Genomic DNA, 25,554 nt, shown 5'->3' with positions numbered 1-25,554 from the left:
TGATGACTGCCAGGTCACGGTACGCTTGCCCCAAACAGGCCGAGGTTCTTGCCGCCGCGCTTTAGTAGCTCTCTGTAAAACTGACGCCAGTTGTTGTGATACTTGCTTGTCTTCCCTTAAACAATTTTGTTGTATGCTCCTTTAGAATACTTGATCTTCTCAGACCACTACTGAGTCTGTTTCCTGGCTACAATTTCATAATATCCTATAATCTTGCTGGAAAATACACATTGCTTTGCTCCCTGCGCAGAATGATGCTCTCGTGCGACCAAGTGTATACAATAAATTACCTACAACCAGCTTCAAGTTCATCGAGCCAACCATGGCAAGATAGTACTAAATGCGACATGAATACAATCAATCTTTCTATACTCGACCTCGGAAACCTATTTGTAAGGTCATGTGGCATCAGTGGCGAGCTCAAGTGTTACACTGTGCACCGTCGTCTGGAAGAAGAACAGTAACAATCTCCCACCTGATCAAAGAGGATCTTGTGAGCTTTGAACTAAAGGCTTTCTCTGAGGACTAGCCTAGTCATTTCCTGAACGTTGTTGTGGTCAAAATTTTAACTGGAAGCATTGCTGCCTTCCTTGATATCGCAAGCAAGGGAACGCGGCAGGAATGCAGTTGGTATGCAAGCCCTGCAGCACCCTTGCCATTAGCCAGGAACCGACTTCTACGCGTTTACTCTGGTCTGCCTTCTTGTCTAATCTGTCGCCCCTATCCCCTCACCTTTGTCGACACATCGCACCTCCCGAGGTGCTGAGGTTTTATGCGGGATGACATTCAGTCGCGAAATGGCGTCTATTGTGCTTGATGCCTTGGGTGTTTCGCTAATAACTGTTTGTACAGTACCAGCTTTGATCACGATAATCCGTCGCTTTCAGGAACCGAAAATCGATAGTGCATCCGATTCACCAGACACATCTGAGACGCCACTGTTCGGTCTGTCGAGTTATCAAGATGAGGACGGAGAAGCCACACAAGGGTCACTGGAAGCATTCACGGCTTCGTGGCAGCGAGTCGCTATAGTACTCTTATCGGTCCTTGGGTTTGGGGTATCATTGTCGCAGGCTATCATTTCAATTGAATCGGGTCAACGCCAATATGTTATTCCCTTCTGGTTGCAGATGGGGGGATGGGTACGTCCTCAATCATTATTAGCTCACTCATTGAGCTCACTAGCATAGCTCGGGTCTGTTTTAACAATTGATAGATGGTACTTTGTCTACAAGCCGCTAGTTTCTTCCTCGAATCGGCACCGGTCAAACGATATGTTCTCGGAATGTACGCGTCTGCGGCTAGCTGTGCCATGATAATGATGCCATGTGTGGATTTTGGGCTTCTTTGGCGCTCTGGAGAGTTTGATGAGTTTGGCCGCTTATCCACGAGTCTCATGACGAGCCAGATTGGCCTTGCCTGTTTACGAGGTCTCTTCTGCGTCTTGATACCCAGGCGTCCCAACGTATATCACCAAGGACAGGTGGTAGACCAAGAAAAGAGCGTAAGCATCTTGGGCAGAATAACGTTCAGCTGGGTCAACGGTCTCTTGCGATTTGTGGCGACGAATAAGACTCTGGAACTGGACGACCTCCCAAGATTGCCATCAAGCGCTCGTGCTCAAACTCTCCATGCAAGGCTTGAAAGAATGCGCAACTCTCGGGAGCTGTGGAAGGCGCTTATACTGGGACACGCCCGGCCTCTCATGCTACAAGGCACGCTAAGTATAATTCAATGTCTGCTTGGGTTTGGACCTCAGGTAGCTTTGTTTGGGATACTAAAGTCACTCGAGGATCGTTTTTCTTCTCCGGGGGACGCAAACTCAACATGGGTCTGGGTTCTTGGGCTGGGAGTAGTCCTCGTTCTGTCTTCCAGCATTGAATCATGGTTATGGTGGATCATTTATTCTCAGTTATGGATTCCGATTTACGAAGGAATCTCAGCTCTAGTGTTTGCCAAATCATTACGGTGCAAGGACGTGAAGCAGCTAAGCCACTACAGTGAAGCAGACGAAAAAGATGATGACGCCGAAGAGACAGAAGACTTGGAGCAACAAGGAAGCCGCCAAACTGTTATCAACCTGGCTACCGTGGACTCCAAGCGCATCGCTGACTTTGTCATGTATAACTACCTGATTCCATCTTGCATTCTTCGACTGGTCATGGCGTCTGCCTTTCTGGTTCAATTGATCGGATGGAGAAGTTTACTGGCTGGTGGTGTTGCGGCAGTTCTGGTGACACCGATGAACACCCACTTGACCAAGAAATATTCGGCAGCCCAGCAAGATTTCATGAAAGCTAGCGACAAACGAATGAGTGCGGTAGCGGAAGTTCTACATGGCATACGACAAATCAAGTTCTCAGCTCTGGAACAGCAATGGCAGGATCGAGTGTCAGAAAAACGCCGTATCGAGCTCAAGTACCTATGGAAGACATCCCTATACACCACTGGCATGGTTTCTGTCTGGATTATGGGACCGCTCTTATTGTCTGCAGTGTCTTTGACCGTGTACGCGCTGACTCATGGCGAATTGTCTGCGTCGGTAGCATTCACGGCACTTTCGGTCTTTGGATCTCTAGAATCTGCTTTGGCGAGCTTGCCTGATCTAATGTCCAAAGCAATGGAGGCTAAGATTAGTGCTTCTCGCATTGATCAATACTTGAACTCGGCAGAAAAAGCTCCCTATACATCTGATGTTGACAAGATATCGTTCGACAACGCCACGATTGCATGGCCGGCACAGGATGACGAAGACGAGCAATCTGATTGGGAAGATGAAGAGCGATTTTGCCTTCGCAACCTTAACATTCGATTTCCGCCTAAAGGCCTGAGTGTCATTGCTGGCAAGACTGGCTCCGGAAAGAGCTTGCTTTTGGCCTCAATCCTAGGGGAATGCGATGTCTTGGGTGGAATGGTGGCCATTCCGCATAGCCCCCCGTCTGCTGAACGATTTGATGAGAGAGCAACACGTCATGACTGGATTGTTGACACAGCTGTGGCTTATGTGGCCCAGAACCCATGGATGGAGAATGCGACAATCAAGGATAACATTCTTTTTGGTCTCCCTTACGATCGCTACCGATACCGCAAAGTCCTCCGTGCTGTTGCATTGCAGAAGGATATAGATATGCTACCAGATGGTGACTATACGGACATTGGTGCTAATGGGATCAATCTTAGCGGCGGTCAGCGGTGGCGTATATCATTCGCGCGTGCTCTATACTCGCGAGCAGGAATACTGATTATGGATGATATTTTCAGCGCGCTTGACGCTGAAACAGGACGTCACCTTTATGAGCGTGCCCTGACAGGAGAACTCGGTCAGAATAGGACTCGGATTCTCGTCACCCACCATGTGGGTCTCTGCCTGCCTCGGACAGATTATTGTGTTCTTCTTGCGGATGGAATCATGATCCACGCCGGGACGAAGGAGGAATTGGCCGTAGCCCAAAATCTGGCCGACTTTCTGGATCAGACTGCCGAAACAACAGTGCCTGAAACCCCTACCGAGGTGCAGGGACCCAAAGTATCATCGAAGCGTGTGTCCACGAACTCGCGAAAGTCTACGAACTCGCGTCTCTCGACGGCCACCAGCATTCATACCCTCAGGAGGTTTACTGAAGATGAGAAGCGTGAGAGGGGGGCTGTTTCTACCAAGGTCTACGTTGCGTATCTGACCAAGGGAAACTGTCTCCGTCTTTGGACAGTGGTCTTCCTGGCGTACAGCGCTTTCATGGCTCTTCTAGTCGGTCGGGTATGGACATTCCTGATAACTCACAGATCCCTGGTTCTTGATAGCTAACAGCACTAGTCCTGGTGGGTCAGCGTCTGGACAAGTGCGTCCACCCCATCGTCTGATGAAACAAATCTCGCACGTGTTCGCGATGACACCAGGAGCCAAGTCTGGACATTCGAAGCCGACGAGGATTTGATGTTCTATCTTACCGTGTATATTGGCTTCTCTGTCGCCGCATGTATAGTGGGCACAATCCGCACATTAGCTCTCGCATTCGCTTCGCTTGGATCCTCCCGTCAACTATTTAATGATCTACTGTATACCGTCCTGAGATCTCCTCTGCGATGGCTGGATACCGTGCCCACTGGTCGCATTCTCAACCGGTTCACATCTGACATCAACATCCTTGACTGGAGGCTTGGATACGACATTGGCCACCTTGTTTACAAAATCTTGGAGTTGGTAGGTATTCTCGCTGCCGGACTGCTAGTCTCACCTCTTCTTCTGGTGTTCGCTTGTATTCTGCTTGCTCTTTGTTTTCAACTGTCGAGGATCTATCTGGTTGGCATGCGAGAGATCAAACGATTGGAAAGCACCTCAAAAAGCCCGGTTTTGGAGCGTTTTGGATCTACCTTGGTCGGACTTGGGACCATTCGTGCCTTCCACAAGACAGAGGTATACATCAAAGACATGTATGCTCGAATTGACCGACACGCACAAACAGCCTGGTACCTTTGGCTCCTGGATCGTTGGCTTGGCATCCGGATGAGTATTGCAGGCGCCCTTCTGTCAACGATTACAGCGGCGCTAGTCGTGTACATCCCCCACATCACCCCTGCGCTGGCAGGCTTCGCCATGAGCTTCGCGTTACAGTATAACTATGCCGTGGCCATGGGACTGCGCTTCTACGCGAATGTGGAAACAGATATGAACTCGACTGAGCGTGTGCTGGAATACACTGGTATTGACATGGAAGACCAGGGTGGTGTAGAGCCACCTGCCGCTTGGCCGACTCGTGGAAGAGTAGAAGTCGAAGATCTTGTGGTGGGATATGCGCCCGATCTACCTCCAGTGCTCAGCGGGCTCAACTTCAGCCTGGAGCACAACCAACGCTTGGGGGTGGTAGGACGTACCGGGGCTGGAAAATCCTCGCTAACATTGGCGTTGTTCCGCTTCTTAGAGGCTCGGCGTGGTCGGATTTTCGTTGATGGTCTGGACATCTCACAGATCAAGCTCCAGGCTCTGCGGAGCCGTCTTGCTATCATTCCACAGGACCCCGTGCTCTTTTCGGGCACCTTGCGGTCGAACTTGGATCCATTCCACGAACACACTGATATGGAGCTCTACAACGCGCTAGAGCGAGTACACCTCGTCTCGTTCGAGGATACCCTGACTTTGGCCTCACATTCCAGCCACGAGCCCTTCAGTGACAGCAGCACATTACCATCCTCGTCTGCCTCTTCGACCACAGGCCCTCTCAAGACGGTGAATTTCTTTGCTTCCCTCTCATCAATGGTCTCTGAGGGTGGTCTCAATCTTTCCCAAGGGCAGAGACAGCTTCTCTGTCTTGCTCGAGCCATTGTCTCCCAACCTAAAATCATGGTTCTGGACGAGGCAACTTCCGCCGTGGATATGGAAACCGAGGCCCTGATTCAACGGTCAATCCGGGAGGAGTTCGGACGAAACGCGACATCTCTTCTTGTCATTGCACATCGCCTCAGCACCGTTGCTGATTTCGACAAAATCCTGGTTCTAGACGCGGGCAAGGCGGCTGAATTCGGTACACCACAGGAACTGATGACTATTGAGGGGGGTGTATTTCGAAATCTGGTGCAGAACAGTGGGGAGAAAGCAGTGTTAGAAGAGATGATTTGGGGAAAGGAGAGAAAGGGAGTATAAACTGACTGGATTCATTGGCGTGGCGTGATGTTCAAGGTTCAGGTTGCAAGCTGTACATACTACTTAAGTTCAATATAATGACCACTTGAAATGAGACTGGCTGGTAATGACAGGACGAAACGGGCGGGTGGAGAGTCAACGGGGTTAAGTTTAGCTCCGGCTTCCTCCACCCATAAAACCCCCGGCCGGATCCAGCCTGGGTTAGACCTGAATCTTGGATCCTTCTTTCTGAACTTCTTATCTTTCAACTAACCTTAAATCAGCCATTGCATTGTTGCACTATCGCGGGTTCGATTTCCACACCATACCATCATACCGCCACAGTCGAGGATCCTTACTTCATACCTTGCCAACTGGATGGGGTCGGAATCGGAAATGCAGCTGGTGAAGGAAGAGCGCACTGGCGCTGCTATCTCGATCGTTACGGCCAATTCCGAGGTGGACCCTGAAGATGACTGGGCCGGCATGGGAGATCGCAAAGAACGACGGCGACGACAGAACCGTCTGAACCAGCGGGCTTACCGTGAGCTGCTCACCTATCAAATAAACTCACTATCTCATGACTGACAGTACTCCTTCAGGGAAACGCAAACAAGCAACGCGGCAAACACAGACTCAACCACTGAATCAGGTCATACGAAGAACGGTCAAAACGGAGGAACCCACGAGCAGCAGCGACGAACAGATGATCACGGTCCTCTCCCCATCGACCTCCTCCCCCAACTCGACCACGAGTCCCTCCACATCTGCATCATCATCATCCACATCCTTCTCCTTCTCCTTCTCAACACGACCACCATCCCAGTCGCAAACCCGCAGCAGCACCAGCACGAGCACGAGCACGAGCAGCAGCCCGCGCCCCGACCGCAAACCCTGCACAGACCTGACCACGCAACGACACCTCCAGACCCTGCTCACCGACTTCACCCGCGTCGCCTACGCCTCCTACATCCACGGCTCGCCGACCCTCGACCACCTGCTGACGCTCAGCCGCATGAACGTCTACCGCGCCTTCGCCACCAACATGGCCACTCTGGGCATGGGCACCGGCGCCGAGTGGATGCACGACGACGCCCTCTCCCCCTTCACGACCCTGCAGCCGCACGGCGCCCTCGACCCGACCGCGCTGCCGCTGCACCTGCGCCCCACGAAACTCCAGCAGACCGTCCCGCACCACCCGTGGCTGGACTTCTTCCCCCTGCCGCGGCTGCGCGACAACCTCGTCGCCATGGCCGACCGCTTCGACGACGAGGAGCTGTGCCTGGACATCATGGGGTTCTGGGACTCGCCCACGCACACGTACAGTCTGCTCGTGTGGGGGGAGCCCTCGGACCCCGGCAACTGGGAGATCACCGAGGACTTTCTGCGCAAGTGGCCGTGGGTGGTGCGCGGCTGCGCCGAGTTGTTGGCCAGCACGAATCGGTGGCGGGCGCGGAGGGGCGAGAAGTTGCTTTTGCGGTATTTGTGATGATTTTACCCACTCTCTTTTGTGGGAGGGGCAAGATTGTAAATGTCCAATGTATGTACAGTACAGCGTTACAGTAGGATCCTTCTTTGCGTTGTGGTGGTGTTAGGTCTCTCTCCCGTGACCTGCGTCATTCTTCGCAAATCACACTAACTACCTATATCCTCCAAGCTAGATCATTCCATGCAAACGTTCTAGGCTCCATATTATAAGCCCGACTATAGTGAGTGAAAGCTCATGACGCATTACCCTCCCACTAAGCCCGCCAGCCCCCCCCGGCCCATCAGAAATTCCGTGACCGGTCTGCACCTTAAGTCGTGGCGTGGCCAATGAGAAGCGCAAGGGTCCGTTTTGCAGGCTCCATGCTTGGCGCGGTGGTGTATTTGTCATCCACTCGCTGAAACATGTGTATCGGCTAGTATTTACAGCTCTATGACGAGGTGGTAATTTATCATTATGGTACTCTAGTGTTGAAGTAGATGCTGTTTGCCAGTCTGGTTGTCTTGCGAGGAATATTCCCTGAGCTTTGACGGTCGTTCGGATGGCATGCTGCTGGATTTGTTAATTAATATAGGATGGTTGGCTTGGAACGGTACATGCAAAAGTGGTGTGGTGGTATATGATGTAAACCCAATGACAAACATCAAGCTCCAATTGAGCTCTCCAAAGGCCAGCCAGGTGGTGTAGTGGCGCTGTACAATTGAAGACAAAGGATCTGCCAGCAACAAGACATAAAAGACTGATGTCTGCAGGAGAAGATGCTGTATAGAGAGGCAGTCACGAGAGTCTATGCTTTAATCAGTCCAGCAGCGGCATCTTTCCAGATCAAATGCTCTACATGCATACCTACCAAGCGAGATACTTCCTCAGCACGTCTACTACCTCCATCAAATCATTCGGACGGCCATGAAACACTGTCAGGATATGTTGGTCCGGACGGACCAACACCGCCCGACCCAGCACCAGCTGCATCAGCCCCAACCACTTCTCGCCTGCCTCACCGGGCTGAAGATCGAAATCCCTGCCCCTCGCGACCAAATCAACCCTCAGTCCTGGCGGAAACCTGTCCGCAGCCTCCTCAAGCACGCCCCTCCAAGTATCGGCGAACTCCCCATCCACGAACAGCGTAAACGCATCGAAAGCACACAGATCCAATGCCGAGAACCGCTTACGCCCCACTTCCTCCATCGACAACTCCCCAACATACGATGAATCAATGGGCCCCACCAGCCGACCAATAACAGCCGTCGAAGGCTCGATCCATGCGTGTGGGATCCGCGCCCCCGGCACACATTTCGCCTGGTAGACGGAAGCGCAGCCGGGAACCTGGGTCTCCCCGTACACATATCCGATGTGCAAACCCAGGTTGTCGAAATGTTCGCGCTGGCCTTCGATGCCTTCGTGCACCGCGCCGGCGCGCTCGGGGTCGGCGACGGTGTGGTATAGGTTCTCGCGCGCGACGTGCACGTCTGGGTCGGTGGCGCCCAGCGTTTTCAGGAGGCTGAAGATCTGTTGGCCGTTTCTGACGCTTTGGGCGGCGTTGACGAGCGCGACGGGGCGGCGCTCGGACTCGTAGGTGTCGAGAAGGGAGGGGCTGGCATGGCCGTGGTGGATGGCGGCGAGTTTGAAGGCGAGGTTGTGGACGTCGCCCAGGCCGCTGTTCAGGCCTAGGCCGCCGGTTGGGGGGAAGGAGTGAGCGGCGTCGCCAGCTCTGTCGTGGGGTAAGCGGGGTTGTTCTGGGGGTGAGCAGGTTCGGAGGTTACTGACAGAAGTACGCGGTTTATGCGATAGGCTTTGGCTACCTTCCGGCTCAGAATCCAGGGTCGGTAGCTCAGCACGTTGTAGGGGATGTGTGTGCCTATGGCGGCGTCGACGGTCTTGCGGCAGAGGGACTCGTTCCAGGACTCTACTGGGTGTTTTTGGGACTAGGTTCGTCAGTGAAGCCTCTTGATCGCAGCCACGAAGGGTATTCGGATGTACATCAAAATTGCAGATCAGCACCTGATTCCCCCCGAGGTCATACCCGATGATGAAGCCGGATACCTCAGGATCCATCACCCAGTGAAGCATGCCCACCTTGCCTTTAACGACAGGGTAGAGGTTAGCGTTTATATGGATGGTCATCATCGTCTCGTCTAGATGTCATGCGTCAGTGTCAGGCCCTCAAAGGGGAAACTTCACAAACAAGAGTCCTCTCCCTCACTATCCAACCCCAGAAACCGTCGAACAGCGCTCTTTGCCCCATCACAAGCGACCAGGTGCTTGCACTTGACATGGTATTCTCGCTGCGCAGCACGATCCTCGATGGTTGCGATGACGTAATCCCTAAACTTGTCAAGTTTCAGCATGTAGCCTTTCAGGATTTAAGCACAATCCGAGGGATAGAGACAACTCACATCCTCAAGCCCAACAAATGAATGATTCTTGCGCATCTCCACCAGCGGGCTCTTCATCAACTGCTTCCGCACGTAGTCTTCAAAGTCCGGCTGCGGAATGTTGTGGATCATCTAGCCTTCAGCAATTAGCTTGTTTGATTCCTCGAGCATGTGCTTGCTGAAGCCGGGAATACCGTAGGCGTATCGTCCAGCACCCCCGGATCCATTCGCTCATAAGGCAACCGCCCCACCTGCTGCCCACTCAGATGTGTCACGAAGTTCACCCAAAATGCATCCTGGCGCCCGGTGCCCAATCCACGGATCTCGTTCACATCGAGGCCGAACTGGCGACATAGCTCGAGTGTCCTTGGTGATAAGGCGTGGGCTTTTGGAGCGTCGAGCCGTATTGGGTAGCGTTCGCAGAGCAAGGATTTAACTTTGTAGATGGGAGTTATTTCAACCTTGTGTTCTTCCTGCAAATGACTGAGTGTCGGGAAAGGGGGAAAGATAGAAAGGTACCTCCCAACTGAGCAAGTAAGTATGCCTGGAGTAGACCGCACGGGCCGCCTCCGATGATCAGGACGGGGACGTCGTCGGCGATCTCGTAATCTTGTCTTGCTGGAGACATGTTGGTGTTTTCAAGGACCTTGAGTGTGAGGTTGTTGGCGGTGGACTGCTTACCTTTATGTACAGGCTGGGGGGTAGAAGTACAGGGGCAAAGATGGGGGAAAGAAATGCAGGTCGTTGGCCAGTAAGTGGTTTGTTTGTTGTCCAGCCTGATGCTTGTCGTCCTCCCCCACTTCAGGTGGGAAAGGAATGTGCGGGCCGCGGGGAGATAGCACGCGCTTCCCCACTTGCTTCCCCGCAATCATGGTCGATTTGAGGGTCTGTTGGTGCTTGGAAGTTATATGCCAGTGGCCGAGATTGGAATCGAAGCCTATTTATGACGGTGTTGCATAGTGTTGGGCTGATGATAGTCTATCTGGAGGGGTTGAAGGAGGAAGAAGAGTTTCGTGATGGCGAAGGTCAGCGTTCTGAAATAGCAAAGAAAAAGCAGTGCGGGTCTGGATTCCCATCGAGACTCATGTTATAACAGCACTTAGAATATTATGCTTCATTCATGATGAAGTCAAATAGACTAGATCTTGCGAACATGCCATAGACATGCTTATTTCTATGTGTCGCATATCTCGAAAGTACCGGTAGACGCCAATTGGAACTTAGCCGTGCATGCAGAATCCAGGATTCAAGATCTCAGATGCGCAAGAGTTTGATTAGCCATTTAGATGCAATACATCACTGATTACCAGCAGATTCATGAAGGATCATTTCGAGAACAAGATATTCAAATGTACTTCCCCATGCCGTGACAAAAGTCATTGGAAGCTTTTCCCATCCTCTCATTGCCGTCATGGGGTCCAATCTTCGCCATTGAGATCATCTCCATAGTTGCCATCGCCTTCTCCATCACCTCCATTATCTCCATCATCCTCATCATCATCATTGTCAATGGCGTCGTTTTTATCATGCTGCGGCGGAGCATTCGACAACTCCAGACTCAGATCACGACAGAAAGAGGCAGTAGCATCAAGAACATCCTTCAAGGTCGACTTACGCCCTCCCTCGCCTGTATGCGCTTGCAAGAGAGACAGGTTGTTCCGGACAACTGCCACAACCATATCTTGCAGCATCTGGTCAGTCTCATCGAAGCGAGTATACACTTCCTTGATTGCGCGCATCAGCGAGGCTCTGTCCATGTCAACACTGAGTGCCCTCATGATAACACCTTTGCAGATTCCCCTGAGACCGTCGGCCTCGAGGTGCGTGGCCAGTGCATAGAGCTGAATAAAGAAAGGAATAACCACGAAGGACAGATCTCGACCGGTAGAAGGCGCAGGACTCTTCGACTGAGTGCCCATGTTCGTGCTTTGGGTGTCCATGCGGATTTTGGTTGCCAGCTTGCGCTTCTTGAACATTATGTCGTCGAATGGCTGCTTGCCGTGGTACCTGTAAGACTCTCCCCAGGGCAAATATTTGACCATGTATTCGACCACCCGGCGATCATCTTGAAGCACCAGGGTGCAGCTCGTCTGTCCGAGGCAATCAGCTGGAAAGATACGGGCTGTGCACTAGCAGAAATCTTACCGGCTTACTGCGCGAACCGTACTCACGCTCGATGAAGGCAGAATTTGAACAAGCTCGCGCAAGGGAAACAGAATACGCATATTAGCCACAATCTATGGTCCGTTCAGGCGGATCTTGCTGGTTACTTGTGCTAGACCTTTATGAGAGGAGTGTTCATCGATTTTCAAGGAGAAAAAACTTACATTTTCGCCTTGATCTATCTCCGGAGTTCTCCTTAATATGACAAGAGGGTAAGCTCAGGGACAAGTGGGGAAGATGAGAAGAAACGGGAGGAGAGGAAGCCAGGAACCAGACTTTTACTTAGGTCTGTAGGTGGCCTGAGGGGCAAACTCACTTTGCAGTGTTATCAAGTTTGATCTGACATTCACCTGGTAGCCTATGTTTCAAATTCACAGTGACTTGCTTCCATTTGTATCATGAGCTACTAAAGAAACCTGCAACGACGTCAGTTCTCTTGCGTGTACTTAACATATTTAGAATGTATGGCAGCAAGACCTGTAAAACGTGTCTTCGAAGATGTTGCCCAGCTGGGGTCGGATGTTGGGTATTGTAGAGGAATATGCGAAGCTGAATCTCCTCTTAGTCTGCCTGCACGCATGAAAGTTGCATAGTCTGTGGGAAAGTGGATACTTTGATAGACTGAACTCTACCTTTGATTGAGCAGCTCAACGGCACTTGGGTGTTCACGAGCCAAAACTACTCCTATGCTCCTGCTCACAGCCTCGATACAATTTTTTCCTCAATGTGTGTCTCCCGTAGCACCATCTGCTTTGGGGCTGCTTCAAGTACCGGCCGAGTAAGATTCCTTTTCGAGATTATTAACTACGTGCTTTCAGAGAGCCAAAGTTAGTGAATGGAGAAGATCCCAGGAGATTGAAATGAGCGCTGCAGACATGCTATTCTATCTAATCATTTAACCACGGATCCTGGAGTAGTTCCTTCGCTGTCTTCCTATCCTCAGGCCACCACTGGAGCATCCCTCTCATGAAATCCAAGAATATCTCTTTATTCTTTCCCTCAAGGAACTCTTCCGACTGCTCCAAACTGACACCCGTCGGAATCACTATGTCTTGCGTCCAATATTATTATTATAAAATATTCTAAAAAAAATCTAAAAAAAATCCTATTTTTAAAAAATATAAATAATTAAAATTTCACTATGTCTTGCTTCCATTGACCTGCATTGACGATTATCAGAGAAGCTTTGCAAATGGGTGAAAGGAGAAGATAATGTTTACCATCGTCAAGGAAGAATTCATGGCTTCGTTTCCCACGTTTGAGCATATCCAAAGGAGGCGGCCCCAGAAGACCCATGACCTCTGGAAGATGCGCCCGCGTCGAGTATCCCTTGCCGTCAGGGTCATCTCCGCAAAACAGATGTCTCCCCTCAAACAAATCCCACACCTATTATCCCCGACTGGTGAGTGCATGAGACCATAAGAGAGCAAGTGGAGCATACCATAGCCCCAACATTTCATGTATCCACCGGATAACTCCAATCAGTCTTGAGCATCACTTCCGGAGATCTATAAACATTAGGCTGTGCATCGTGATTCCGCTTCTCATCTCCTCGTACGGCTGAGCCGAAATCACTCAGCACTGCCCGGCCGAACACCTTCGGCAAACAGAAACGTCGTGAAGCATAGACGGGAAGACCGTTGACGATCTTGCGAGGTGAAGGGTTTGTCAACTCGGCTTGGGTAAAGCTTTGCAGAATAGACTTGTCCTCTATCTCTTGAAGAATGTTGTCGCTTTTTATGTCTATTCGAGCATGAATTAGGACGATGCCTTGAGATGAAGCCATACAAACACATTACCAGTGTGGACAAGCTTGCATTCCGTGTGCAGGTAGTCCAGTGCCTGGAAGATCTGCAAAAGACCGGCTTTAAGCAGATCTTCAGTGAATCGATGAGTGAGTGGGGTTGCGATAAAGGAAGTCTCGGAAACTTTCCCACATCGGCTTCTGAACGAGACATGGATGGTCACCGCCTGAACGTGGAATTGTGAAGATATCCAGTGCTTTTCGTATATGAGCATGACCAGGGTGTCATGATCTCCTCTGATTCAGTTGCTTATAGATCTGGAATTCTTCCTCATTATCTTCGTCACGTGTGTAGATTTTGAGCGTCACATATTGATGGCCTCTGGTTGTGTTAGTGGGTCGGTGTTTGGTTTAAGCAAGTGGATCTGCCCGCACTTACTCAGGTCACGAGCAAGCCATACGGTTGAAGTAGTTCCGAATCCAAGTCTACCAATGATCTGATATTTGGCATGAAGCACATCGCCAATATTAGTAGGGTAGTGTTTTTCTTGTTTGAGCTTTACGAACAGTTCTTCAAGCACCTCCGAGGGACGAACGGTTTCGAAGCCGCCAGTGGGGAAACAAATAGGTGGAGAGGGTGCCCTCCGAAGTGTTTTCATGGCCCATTTCATGAGATTGGCCATGGTGCATGGTATAAATAGAAGAAGCTGACCTCCATTGAAGTAAGATAGGAAGATTGAGGAATGCAGACGATGAGATGCAACGAGAAGAGCGTTGATTGACTACGTGCGAGAATGCTGACTCATCGTACTGGCGGCTGGCGCCTACCCAGGCGCTTGCACTGTACAGTACACAACTTGTGCAGAAGGCTACCTATCACTTTCCCTCACAGGACTATCAAAGCGCAAATCGCTAAACTAAGCTACCGCTTAGATGACAGCGAGCTTATCTCCTAGCCGCCGAGGCTGAATTGAGTCTGATGAGCCAGCCTTGCTACACCAGTGACAACCGGCTATTTGATTGCTCGATAAACATGCCAGGCGAACGATTCGACAGCTAAGTGTCTAGGCACTGGGTGAAACCAGTCATTGCGAGAGGTGTAGTACCTAAGGGTGCCTATTGATGCAAAAGCAGCAAACATTCTGCTTCATGAATGGCTGTCGGATGATTCAAGTCCTGATCAGATCGGAAGTGATGGGTATAAATATAACCTAGCTTCTGAGGAGGATGACATGCTGACCCATCCCTCTCATACTTCCATAGTTTGAGGCGCTGATGTCACCTGCCTTTGTGTCTCTGCTACCCCTACATTCATCCTTCTGATAAAGAGTAACTACAAAATGTCTCGCCTCTTTAGCACATCCGCTCCGGGCTCTTTTGCGCTGGACCGGGTTTGACAGGTACAAATTACCGGACAAATGGCGAACCGCTGTGGAGAAATTTACCAGCCCTGGGGGATGAGCCGAAGCAGTATGTTCACGTCAGAAAGTCTGAATTCCGTCTGCTGATGAAGGAAAATTACAGAGGCTTGGCAAGCTGAAAAGAGTCAATATTAGGTATGTGAAAGGGTCATGTTTGTTGCCTTGTGTCAACTCGGAACCAGGCATCAAGATGAAAAATCCGTACACCAATCCCATTTCAACCGCGAGGATAAGGCATGGGTCATCAGTGCAGAGATCTCTGGCGAAAAAGGCCGGAAGGTCTGTCATATATATGACGATGGGAGCGGCACAACTAGGAAAGGAGAAGATAGGCGTTGATCAGTGTACGTCCTATTGGGCAGGAAGTGTTTCTGAGATCGGATGTTTTGAGGGTTGTATTCGATGTGTTCTTACCGTCTGCGCGTAGGAAAGGCCATAGTCCTCGAAAATCTCAGTACTAGGCTTAAAACAAAGGCATTCCATTTCCATGTGCCTACAATGACTGAGAAACGACAACTGAAAAGCTAGGAGGTCTACTAGGTAGCGCGCTTTGCGGATCGAGAACATAAAGAACGAGAAAGCTTAAGCCTTGCGATGATATCTGCCTTATTCATCCTTTCTTAATCTTCCGACCAACTCAATTTGCCCCACCTATAACCTGTCAGCCTCCCGAGTAGGCCTGGACTAGGGGCATACGCCTCCACGAGTTCACGATAAAAGCCCCAAGATGTGTCATAGTGCCAGTCTAGCTATCTTTTCTACCTTTTCTATCTTTTCTATTTTCTTTATATTTTTCATTTTTCTATTCTATCTATCTTTTCTATTCTCTATATCTTTTATATTCTGTTTCTTTTCTATATTCTGTTTATCATTTATTTTTTATTCATTCTTTTATATTTCTTATTAATCAAAGCCCGCGGCCGGGCTCTAATAGAATAAGATATTCTAATATTTTTATATATAAAACTTTTGCTTTTAAAAAAGCTCTATATAGATTATTAATATTAATAGATAGTAGCTGTACTTCTAGCCAGACTCTATAATCAGTAAACAGCACTTGTCCGTCTCGAGATTCCTTATTTCTGCAAGAATCTTCTATTCATCATGTGGCACGACGACAGCCTTGCTTGGGAGCTGGCACTGCTCCTTTCTTTGCCGTTAATAGGGTCTTTGCTTCTGCTGTGGACGGCCTCCTGGCTTTTACTCAGATTACCCGTGTAAGTACTGTGAAGCGGAAAGAGAGAAAGAGGGAAGGTGCGTCCAAAGAACAAGAGCTTATGAGATATTGGCTGATTTCCCTTGGTGGAGAGGCCCAGGGTTTTCAGTATTAAGCTTATGACGAAGCTAGATCCATACGAACTAAAGTATACGTGATGGCTAACGGGCGAGCTTCCTAGATCCTGCAAAGTCGTCTGCGGTGCCCACACCCAGCCCCTGACCTATGTGGCGTCTTTTCCGGTTCAGAATACTGTTGATGAATGGGGTCGTGTGATAGCGGAGCTGCCTCAAGGTAGCACTCGAGTTGAGCCGAAGAAAGTTTAGATTGAAAAACCGATGGAAGCGAGATTCGCAAAGAGCTAGGATGAAGATCTTTGCTATGGCTGTTGGCTTACAGTTGCTTAAGCGTGTAGAAAGGGGCGCCGACGGGGAGAGAGATGTTGCTGCCTGTCTTCCCCATCTTGTCATTCTCAGGTCTGAGCTGTAAAGAATTATGTAGGCTTACAGAGATGATCTGAGGCCCTTTGGCAAATGAGACTCACAGAATTAAATAAAAACGGCAGATTCGAACTTATTGGTCAAGACTCCACTGACAATCGTACACGACCTCACTGAGTAGATCTTGAGTGACTGGCATATATTGATGACCACTGGTTGGGAGGGTGAGGCAGCGTATAGCTCGCATAGGTAGAACTACCCGAACTTACCCCAGATCACCAGCGAGCCATACCATTAAGATAGTCCCAATCTCTATTTTACTAATTATCTGATACTTGACATTGGGCACGTCGCCAATATTAATAGGATGATATCATTTCTGTCCAAATGCTCGAATCGCTTCTCCTCAAGCACTTCCGATGGAGGGACAATGTCGAAGCCGCTGATGGGGAAGCGCATGGGAGAGCACGGGTCCCTCCGACACGGCTTCATGGCTCATTTCATAAGTGTAGCCATGATGGACCTTTTCGTTGGGTGAGGCTAGTGTAGTCAGGAATGCAAGCAAGGATATTCCCTCCAAGCTTTGAGTTGATCTGCCCCACCAGTAAGCTGTCAACTTCCCGAGTAGGCTTGGACCAAGGGCGTACTCCATACACATCCATAAGTTCACAGTAAAGTCAATTTTTCTGGACAAAAATCGTCACCTCTGGAGCAGAGACGTGTCGCTGCTGGAAGACGCGTGTACGCGGTCAACAAACAGGGTGGCGCGGAATGTTGACTCTGGCGGTGGACGAAAGCAGCATGTGAGGACGGTTTGCACGAGATAGCCGATAAACATAGTGTTGTGTACTCCGTACGTCGGCGGAGATTGACGGCGGGAATCATCACCTGCATGCTGCCGATCATACTGTGCGCCGTGCTCAATACCGACAAAATCTATGCGGGATGTGGCATGCATGGCCATACAAACAGGGTGGTCGCCAATTGACCCGTCAATTATTCATGTCGGTGGTTTTGCAGGGTGACGTACACTCATGACGAGTGGGTTCTTGGCGGGCAGAATTGGAAGACAGTGGCGCTTCGACCGACAGACGATACCTGTGAAAGCTTGTATTGAAGTCATTCGAGGGAGACTAAAATAGCAATGGACTCTCTCTCCGTTGGGCTATCACCCATAATGCGCCCGTTCGCGGAGGCTGGACCTCCAGACTGGAGTGGAATAACTTACAATCGCATGCAGATGATATGGTCCAAGCCGGAATAGTGCCGAAGTGGCCAGCCATGGGGCGAGAACTTGGCGAGTCCCACCGGAATCCAGATCCTGGCGATTGAGTGGCCCGGGACTGACTGATTTTGACCAGTTGCAGTTTAGTGTCCCATGCCCCTTACGTGGAAAAGTGCCATGGCGTACTGAATTGGGACTGAATTGGGGTTCTTGGGGTGTTGTTTGTGCCCTTTATGAGTCTAGCACCGTCTAGCAGCACTGCTGCACTTCCAGGTCCGGCCTGAGCCTCTCCCACTGCTCTCGTTATTATTCGTCTTGATTTGTCCTGTGGGCTTGCAAAATGCCCGCTGCCATTGACTTCATTACCTTAACTAACAATTACGCAGTAGTTTAGTTATAATTCGATTGTGCTGAACAAGACAAGGGAATCCATCTGGTCGTCCGTCGGCTGTTCTTTCCTTTCCCTTCTTCTTCTCCTCCCCTTCTTCTTCCCGCTCCCCTTTCCTCCTCTCCTCTCCTCTCCTCTCCTCTCCTTATCTCCCTGTCTCTTGAATCCCTGTCCGTCCTTGCGGTCGCTCGCCTTCAAACCTCGCGAGAGGTGAATCCCCTCCCCCTCTCCCCTGCCCTTTCCTCAATGTCGAAGAGGCGGCTGTTTCGCTGGCCTGCCCGCCGCACCGCCGCTCTCGGAATTTTGGCGCTGCTGGTCACCTCCGTTCTCTCATGGCTCATCTGCGGCGGTGATTCTTACGACCCTCAACCAGGTATGTCATCGTTCGGACCTGCCTCCGCCCCAGCCTCTTTCTCCGGAACACCAGGTTAACCGCACGCAAATCAACCACCACAGTAGAAGAATACTTCAACCCGATTCACGAGCAGTTATCCGAAATCACCAAGACGTACGACAATGCGACCAGCGAGATTGGCTTAGTATTGGCTGCGACGCGGGCGGAGGACTTAACTTGGCTTTTGGATTACTGCAACGACCAGTATGGCGCGCCACTTCCGGGATCACGAACCTTCATTGTGCTTTGTGTTTATTTGGCTGACGTCGGCAATCCTCCCGCAGCGGAACAATCCCATTCATCTACAGCACCGACGTCGAACCCGCGCCAAACCTCCTAGTTCCTTACACCATCCGCGGTCGCGAGGCTACCGCCTACCTCTCCTTCATCGTCGAGTTCTACAACCAATTACCGAAATACACGATCTTCATCCACTCTAACTACGATCAATGGCACAATGACCTTTTCGGCCCCCACACTGGACCGGCACTGCGAAACCTCCGCTTAGAGGCCGTCGACGCGCAAGGCTATGTCAATCTGCGCTGCGAGCACGACCCCGGCTGCCCGACGAGTGTCCACCCGTGGAGTCCCACGCAGATCGATATCGAGAACGACGATATTCGCGCATTCTTTCCCCAGGTCTACCAGACGCTTCTCAATGTCCCTGCGAAGAAGGTTCCGGAGCACATTGGCAATGTCTGCTGTGGCCAATTCGCTGTCAGCCGCCAGCGGATCCTTGAACGACCCCGATCGGACTACGAGCGCATGTTGCGGTGGGCCGACGAGACGGAATTAACAGACAGCTTTGGCGTGGGATGGGTATACGAGAAGATTTGGCACATCATCTTCGGCATGGATGAGATATAGTGAGTGACGGTCGCGCGGGCGCGATAGTGGATTGATTGCAGCGGCGCAGAGGGACTAACCTGAAATTTAGTTGTCCTCGATACGAACAATGCCGGTGCGACGCGTACGGATGGTGTGGGCCGCTGGCCTCGGGCGAGACACTGCAGGCAGTGCGAGCGAACCCGGGCTCCACAATGGGGCCGTCGTTCTAATCATAATGGATGAATCTGGTTCTAAGCGTTTAATGCATGATGTATACTATCATGATTGGGGACATTTCAGGTTACCCCAAGTCGGTCTGGCTACGATTTCTCAATTGCAATCTAATTGTACAGTTAGATGATGGACTGCTGTTTCGTTATGTTCGCTATCTCAGGGTATATTTGTTGGGTCGTGCTGACCAACAGTTTCCGGAAGTCTCGTCAATCATGCTTCGTCACGCGCCGTCATACGCGACAATGAGTTGATTACTCGTGGTTAATTGGTTGCTGGTGCGTCCCTCGCACAGGCCCAGCGTCCAACTCATACAATCCTCTATGCGCGACCGGACTGGCCGGTACTTCATGCACGTTCCCACTATCCAATAACGGGACGTCCGTTTCAGATGGCCTCCGTCGGGGGATGGCATGCAGGAACAACGCGTTTTGGTCATCAGACGTCGGAACAGAGCTGGACGAGCTTTCTGTGCCGGGAATCAAAGCAGCCGGTACCGGGGGAGAAGATGGCGAGATTGTTGAAATTGTGCGACCTGCGTCGGTCGACAACGATGGTGGAGGCGGCGAGAGTGGTTTCCGTGGGATATTATTCAGATTGATCGTCTGTTCGGGCTCATGCGGTTCCGACACTCGAGGTTTCAGTTTCTCCTCCATATTTGAGATCATGCGATCATGCGACAACCCTACTCCAACAGCCGCGTATCCAGATTTGCCCTCGTCTTGGGCCGCGTTCCGTCGTTTGCGCCGTGATCGGTTCCGACGCATCAATACCCATACTAAGAGGAAAATCAGCAGAACAAGCACGATCACGCCGATCGCAATGCCCGCTTTTGCTCCCGAACTTAGCCCGCTGCTGGAGCCGTCAGAGCAGCTATAAGATCCCCTGAACACGCCATTGCTGTTGCTGTTATTGTTGTGGTCGTCGTCGTCATCGTCGTCATCATCCTGACTCCGGAGGGAATCCAAACTCGAGCAGCGAAATGATCCACCGCGCGACCGGATATTCGTCTTGCCGTTAACATGCTTGAGATCGCTAAATGATATCCTTTTGCATTGTGAGAGTCAGCCCCGCTCCGATTGCAATCTATGGTCCAACCTATCTTGAACGCGATGCGAACCAGGGAAATAAAATAGGGACACTCACCGATCAAATTTCCCACTCAGGACCAACGCTCCGTTCACATACTGCAAATCATCCAACACCAAATCTCTGAGCTGGGAGTTGTCCTCGACATCCAGCTCTCCGCTGACCGTTTGAAAATTTGACAACGTCAGGGTGCTCAACTGAGCATTATTCTTGATGGAAAACTGTCCGTTGACGGTTTCGAGATTCGCCGCGGAGAAAGCCGTCAGCGCGGAGACATTTTGGATGGTTAGACCTGCGTTGAGCGTCTCAAGCTGTTTGAGGGTGATGGTGCCGGTGACGGATGGGGAGATGGTCAAGGTGCCGTGGATGGTGGAGCAGGAGGAGAGACGGTTATCGGCATCGGCCTGCGAAGTTATTGTTGTGCTGGAGGTACCTTTTCATTTCACCTGTGAGCACTCGATCTTGATGGAGTGTATGTCTAGTGCGATCACGATAGAGGATAGAGGATAGAGCATAGAGCATAGAGCATAGACTATAGAGAGTGATGACCGGCGCGAAACTCACAGTTGGTATTGGAATCCGAGTCAGCCGCGACGGGCGGAGATACCAGGCATAGCAGGTATAAGAATACTGACACGGCTTTCATATTTGGAAGTCCAGTCAGTTCGTGAAATCCAGGCGATGGCTCACGAAATGGAATCAATTTCTCTGGGTCGCGGATCCAATCATTGGGACATTAATTTGTTGTTTTTGAAGTCTCGGTGTTTGGATTAGGTGTCCAGCAATCCCATCGAGTCAGTCAGACAATCACCCTTAGGTCCGAAGCGGGGACAGCCAGAGGTTAAGTATTAGCTCCAAGCCTCCAGCAGAATGCAAAGAAACGGCAGAGAAATATGACAGCCTAAATCTCCTACTGCAGGGTTCAACTAAGATACTTTCGGGGATAATTCGTCGCTATTATAGTCTAGTCTAGCATTCTGTGGCTTTCTTTTTCCTGAATTTTGATCTGTAGTTTCGATGGGTGGTTTGTAATTTGCCGAGACCCTCTCCCCTTTGCTGGTAGCGGCCGCCCTTTAATGGTGGAGAGTCCGTCGGAACTACCGGTACGGTGATAGTTGCCGTAGTTGATCAGATTTTCATGCAGACGGAGTTCGAGAGGGGTAGGGGGAAGAGTATTGTGTCATACTTATGGCTGCCCAGATTTCTTTGAAAGGGGATGGATGGATGTAGGCCAACGTACCTCGCTTGGCCAAACTTGCATTGCAATCATAGCGGCAGAGAGAGAATCCCTGTCACTTTGGCACAGTGGGAAAAGTATCCAAACCAAGTATCTCCGAACACTGCCTCTTTTGCTGCAGTGCTGCAGTGCCGATCCCCACTTTTTTTTTTCTGGAGCGTGGACTGATTCCAACCAGGACCTCCCTCCACTTGAGCGGAGTTTTCTACTTGTGTAGTTAGCGTAGGTCGTCTAGGGTTCAGGTTTTTCATACTGTGTGGTGGTGTAGACTACATACCTTTATCGCCGAAGATTTCAGTCAAAACCGGGTTAGAGCTCGGACATAGATCTAATCACTTAAGTTACTGGTAGTGCAGCACCGCCGAGGGGGCGGGAAAAAGCATCTGATTTGCTGTGCGGCTCGTGCATCGGGGGTATGCGGTTCTATTTTTATCTGCGCTGGACATTCTTCTTGTGCTTGTTCAGGCACCAGAGTTTTGCGCGAGTCAGGTGTTCGTTTGTGGATTTGCGCCGTAGAAGTAAACATGGGGAGTTTGGGATTCCGGGGATGGAGAATGGTTTGATCGCTTCGACGCTTTTGGTTCTCTTTGTGGCTGGGTTGTGTGCTTCGCCTCGTTTCTTTTGGGACTTACTAGCTACTGGTTACTCAGTCGTAGCGATTGTGGAAGGTTGGGGGGTGCTTTCCAACCGGACGGTGGATTGCCGACATCGTCTGCGTGGGTAGGGATTCGTTCGGTCGCGGTCCTCAGGTTGATCCTGTCCCTTGCTGTGCGTGTTAGCTGCATAGAATTATGAGGATGAGTTGTATTGCACTGTACTATACTATGAGTATCGGGATTCGGGCGCCGGTGCATGCGATTCGCAATGGGCGGTCGGTCGGTGGATGGAAGGATGCTGGCTGGCTGATGCAAGCCAAGCCGGCTGGCGGATGAGCTTGCCCTGTCCGGCGGGTCGGATCGGGGGCTGGTCCCTGATGCCACAACTTTATCTCGAGGTTCGTTCTGGAGTATACATGGACGGATCAGCAATCGAACAAGCTTTCAGGAACGTGTAGCCTTCTAGACTTGCTTGCTTCATATGCTCATGACTGAGATCTCTGCTCGGCGAGGTTGTTTCCTGCGGTCGACGCAGGGGCGCTTGGTTTGTGGTGGTGTAGAGGCGCGGTTCGTTGGTTCGGTGGATCTGCGATTCGGATATCGCGAGGGAAATCAGTCTGCAGAAGCGTGTAGCTTGGGCTCCCACCTTCGCTTTCTCTTTTCAATCAAGTCTGCTTCTCATTTGATTGGATGGGTTCTTGCGGTCGGCGCAATGTTGTTCAGTGTGTGACGTTTGTGGGAGTGGCTTGTTCGTTTCGGCAGATTTGCGATCTGGGCCTCGCGAGGTGTTTTGACACTGTGGCCACGTACAAGTTAGCTCTCTCGATGCGTATCAAAGCTGGCAATGCTTATCAACTTTCAGGTGCTGAATTCGTTATAGCTAGCATCAGAGTAGATGGAGAGTCCTCGAGAGAGAGCTGCCAGGGCGCGTGTATCTCGTTTCCTTGGCGGTGGACGTGCGTTGCTCAGGTTCTTTGCCTGACCAGAGCACCTATAGAAGAGGTTGGCATGGCTTGCGTTGCTTGCAATGATAACGAGGGAAAGGGTGATCTCTTGCCTTCCTGAATGTGGGCATGGTGTTCAGGTTCTGAGGCTTCGTTGTGTAGACAAATCTGGCTGTAGGCTTTGGAACGCTGTTGGAACTTGCTCTCGACTTTATAGCCATATCATACTACTCTTTTTGGCTCCCTTTGGAGAAACAAGAGAAGACACCTCAAGTAGGCACTACACTACAAATACTACGTTCCTTCTCGCGGCATAGAAATTTTTTGGTATAGGTGGATTGGTTTGTGCATCGCTCGAGGCCTACCTCTTTCCATAACCTACTGCTAACAAGCGAAGTACACCCCCCGGCCCCCTACCACCGGTCATGTATGTCATGTCTGTTCTTGGATCCTTCTTCTATTTGATTCTCTGAAATATGCTATATTCACTTGAGAAGCTCCAGGCAGCCGCTCGCTTACCGGCCAACCAGATCGTTGCTTGACCCTTCTTTTTGATATCATGTGTTTCATATGAGGTTGTTGAACATTCACTGGTGGTGATTCCAGCCGCCCAGATCACACTTCTCTCTCTTTTGAAAAACATAAATACCCCCTCCCCCTCCCTCCTTCCTCTTCCTTCCTTCCTTCCTCTCTCTCCCTTCTCTCTTCTCTTCCCCAACCCTTCCTCCATTTCCTTCTTCCTCTCTCAACTCTGCGTCCGGGTAGGCTGGCGCTATGTACCCTCGCTGGCCAACACCAGTGTCGATTACCTTCCAACCTAGACGGACGCAGAGTACACCGGGTCTCGAGGCTCTGGGAGCAGGCGACGTCTTCGTTGAAAAACCAGACGACCAGCTTCACATCCTCGCCACTCATCTCTTCCCAGTCTTTGTAGCCCCCTTCCTTTTCTCATCTCGTCCTTCTGTGAAGTCCTCACTCATCGAGCGTGGATGGAGAGAGTCGAGATGTTTTCAATCTTTGGAACCCTTTCTGAAAGCGCTGAACTTCAGTGTTTCCAACCCACACACTCTTTTTCTTGACCAGTCCCAATGATGATGTTGGTCTTTACTGCCCTTCACTGCAAATTCCAGGTTGCTTTGATGCAGTATCGACCTTCTTGCAATGGTAACACCAACCTTGCTGGATCTGAGGAGGCCTGCCTGGTTCCCCCTTCTCACCTCCGCCCTCCCCTATCTTCTCTGCCCTCTCCACTCTTTTTCTTGACCATTCCCAATGATGATGTTGGCTTTACTGTCTCTCATTGCAGAATCTAGGCTGCTTTGACACAGTACTGACCTACTTGCAAAGGTGCACCTTTGCTTGATCTGAGGAGGCGTGCCTAGTTTGTGGGTTGTTGGCTTTTCCTTTTCCTTTCACACACATTCCCAATGATGATATTGGCTTCTACTGCCTCTCGTTGCAAATTCTAGGTTGCACTGATGCAGTTTTTGCCGTCGAGCATATGAAGTTCAAATGCTGCTCTTCGCTTTGCGAATGGCAGCCACTGAACATACTTGCTTCAGATCTGAGGAGGCTTGCCTAGTTCGTGGGTTGCTGGCTCTTTTCCTTTTGTTTTTCCTTTGTTTTTCCTTTGTTTTCTCTTTGTTTTTCTTCTGTTTTTCTTCTGTTATTCCTTTTCTCCTGTACCCCGATGATGAAACTCACTTCTTGTTGCAACCTTGGACGCTGATTCTACCCTCTGGCGAGGCGACCGGTTCCGACTGGTTGCTTACCTTGCGTGGTGGGATTGTAGGCTCGGGCTTGCTTGCAATCTTGGATGCTGATTCTGCCCCCTGATGAGGTGACTGGCCGCGGCCGGTTCCTTATCTTGAGTGGTGGGATTGTAGGCTCGGATTTGCGTGCAGCCTTGGACGCTGATTCTGCCCCCTGGTGAAGCAACCGGCTCCGGCTGGTGCCATGCCTTGGGTGGGGTTGCAGGCTCGGGTTCGCTTCAATCTGCTCTGAGGGGACCACCTCTTTTGTCTGTCCTTTCTCTTTTCTTGTTCCTGTGCCCTCGATGATGATAAATCGCACTTGTTGCAACCTTGGATGCTGATTCCTTCCTCGGCGGGGAGACCGGTATCGGCTGGTTACTTGCCTTGAGGTTGGGATTGTAGGCTCGGG

At 50.7% G+C, this 25,554-nt stretch overlaps 7 protein-coding genes across 7 annotated transcripts; 3 read left to right on the top strand and 4 right to left on the bottom strand.

The window, feature by feature from the left end:
• Nucleotides 1–779: 779 nt before the first annotated feature.
• On the top strand, nucleotides 780–5,635 carry BO72DRAFT_367342 (multidrug resistance-associated protein; the record flags this gene model as incomplete). The annotated part of the gene is made up of 3 exons (XM_040940831.1): nucleotides 780–1,142; nucleotides 1,217–3,754; nucleotides 3,812–5,635. The coding sequence occupies 3 exons, from the start codon at nucleotides 780–782 to the stop codon at nucleotides 5,633–5,635; spliced, it is 4,725 nt and encodes a 1,574-aa protein (XP_040806283.1).
• Nucleotides 5,636–5,764: 129 nt separating this feature from the next.
• Nucleotides 5,765–7,271, top strand: BO72DRAFT_443715 (DUF3425 domain-containing protein). Its single transcript, XM_040943640.1, has 2 exons — nucleotides 5,765–6,158; nucleotides 6,217–7,271. Exons 1-2 carry the CDS (start codon nucleotides 6,011–6,013, stop codon nucleotides 7,101–7,103), a joined length of 1,035 nt encoding a protein of 344 aa, XP_040806282.1. The 5' UTR covers nucleotides 5,765–6,010; the 3' UTR covers nucleotides 7,104–7,271.
• Nucleotides 7,272–7,946: 675 nt separating this feature from the next.
• On the bottom strand, nucleotides 7,947–10,103 carry BO72DRAFT_366886 (3-propionate hydroxylase; the record flags this gene model as incomplete). The annotated part of the gene is made up of 7 exons (XM_040940811.1): nucleotides 7,947–8,811; nucleotides 8,868–9,025; nucleotides 9,081–9,235; nucleotides 9,286–9,430; nucleotides 9,497–9,607; nucleotides 9,670–9,911; nucleotides 9,995–10,103. 7 exons carry the CDS (start codon nucleotides 10,101–10,103, stop codon nucleotides 7,947–7,949), a joined length of 1,785 nt encoding a protein of 594 aa, XP_040806281.1.
• A 781-nt stretch (nucleotides 10,104–10,884) lies between these two features.
• Nucleotides 10,885–11,700, bottom strand: BO72DRAFT_491331 (uncharacterized protein; the record flags this gene model as incomplete). Its single annotated transcript, XM_040948181.1, has 2 exons — nucleotides 10,885–11,565; nucleotides 11,629–11,700. 2 exons carry the CDS (start codon nucleotides 11,698–11,700, stop codon nucleotides 10,885–10,887), a joined length of 753 nt encoding a protein of 250 aa, XP_040806280.1.
• Nucleotides 11,701–12,525: 825 nt separating this feature from the next.
• Nucleotides 12,526–14,065, bottom strand: BO72DRAFT_464630 (kinase domain protein; the record flags this gene model as incomplete). Its single annotated transcript, XM_040946651.1, has 7 exons — nucleotides 12,526–12,683; nucleotides 12,859–13,024; nucleotides 13,107–13,381; nucleotides 13,438–13,515; nucleotides 13,568–13,639; nucleotides 13,730–13,762; nucleotides 13,822–14,065. The coding sequence occupies 7 exons, from the start codon at nucleotides 14,063–14,065 to the stop codon at nucleotides 12,526–12,528; spliced, it is 1,026 nt and encodes a 341-aa protein (XP_040806279.1).
• Nucleotides 14,066–17,963: 3,898 nt separating this feature from the next.
• BO72DRAFT_443710 (DUF3431 domain-containing protein) lies at nucleotides 17,964–19,679 on the top strand. The gene is made up of 4 exons (XM_040943639.1): nucleotides 17,964–18,445; nucleotides 18,529–18,670; nucleotides 18,751–19,332; nucleotides 19,404–19,679. The coding sequence occupies exons 1-4, from the start codon at nucleotides 18,319–18,321 to the stop codon at nucleotides 19,522–19,524; spliced, it is 972 nt and encodes a 323-aa protein (XP_040806278.1). The 5' UTR covers nucleotides 17,964–18,318; the 3' UTR covers nucleotides 19,525–19,679.
• On the bottom strand, nucleotides 19,562–21,570 carry BO72DRAFT_86011 (putative GPI-anchored cell wall protein Pst1). The gene is made up of 3 exons (XM_040950776.1): nucleotides 21,250–21,570; nucleotides 20,672–21,037; nucleotides 19,562–20,572 (listed from the first exon to the last, which is right to left on the bottom strand). Exons 1-3 carry the CDS (start codon nucleotides 21,258–21,260, stop codon nucleotides 19,780–19,782), a joined length of 1,170 nt encoding a protein of 389 aa, XP_040806277.1. The 5' UTR covers nucleotides 21,261–21,570; the 3' UTR covers nucleotides 19,562–19,779.
• Between the last annotated feature and the right edge of the window lie 3,984 nt (nucleotides 21,571–25,554).

The sequence above is a fragment of the Aspergillus fijiensis genome, assembly GCF_003184825.1.
Source record: "Aspergillus fijiensis CBS 313.89 unplaced genomic scaffold BO72scaffold_2, whole genome shotgun sequence".
Lineage (NCBI taxonomy): Eukaryota > Fungi > Ascomycota > Eurotiomycetes > Eurotiales > Aspergillaceae > Aspergillus > Aspergillus fijiensis.
The sequence above is the reverse complement of the archived record's forward strand: the minus strand, read 5'-3'. Positions and strand labels throughout refer to the sequence as shown.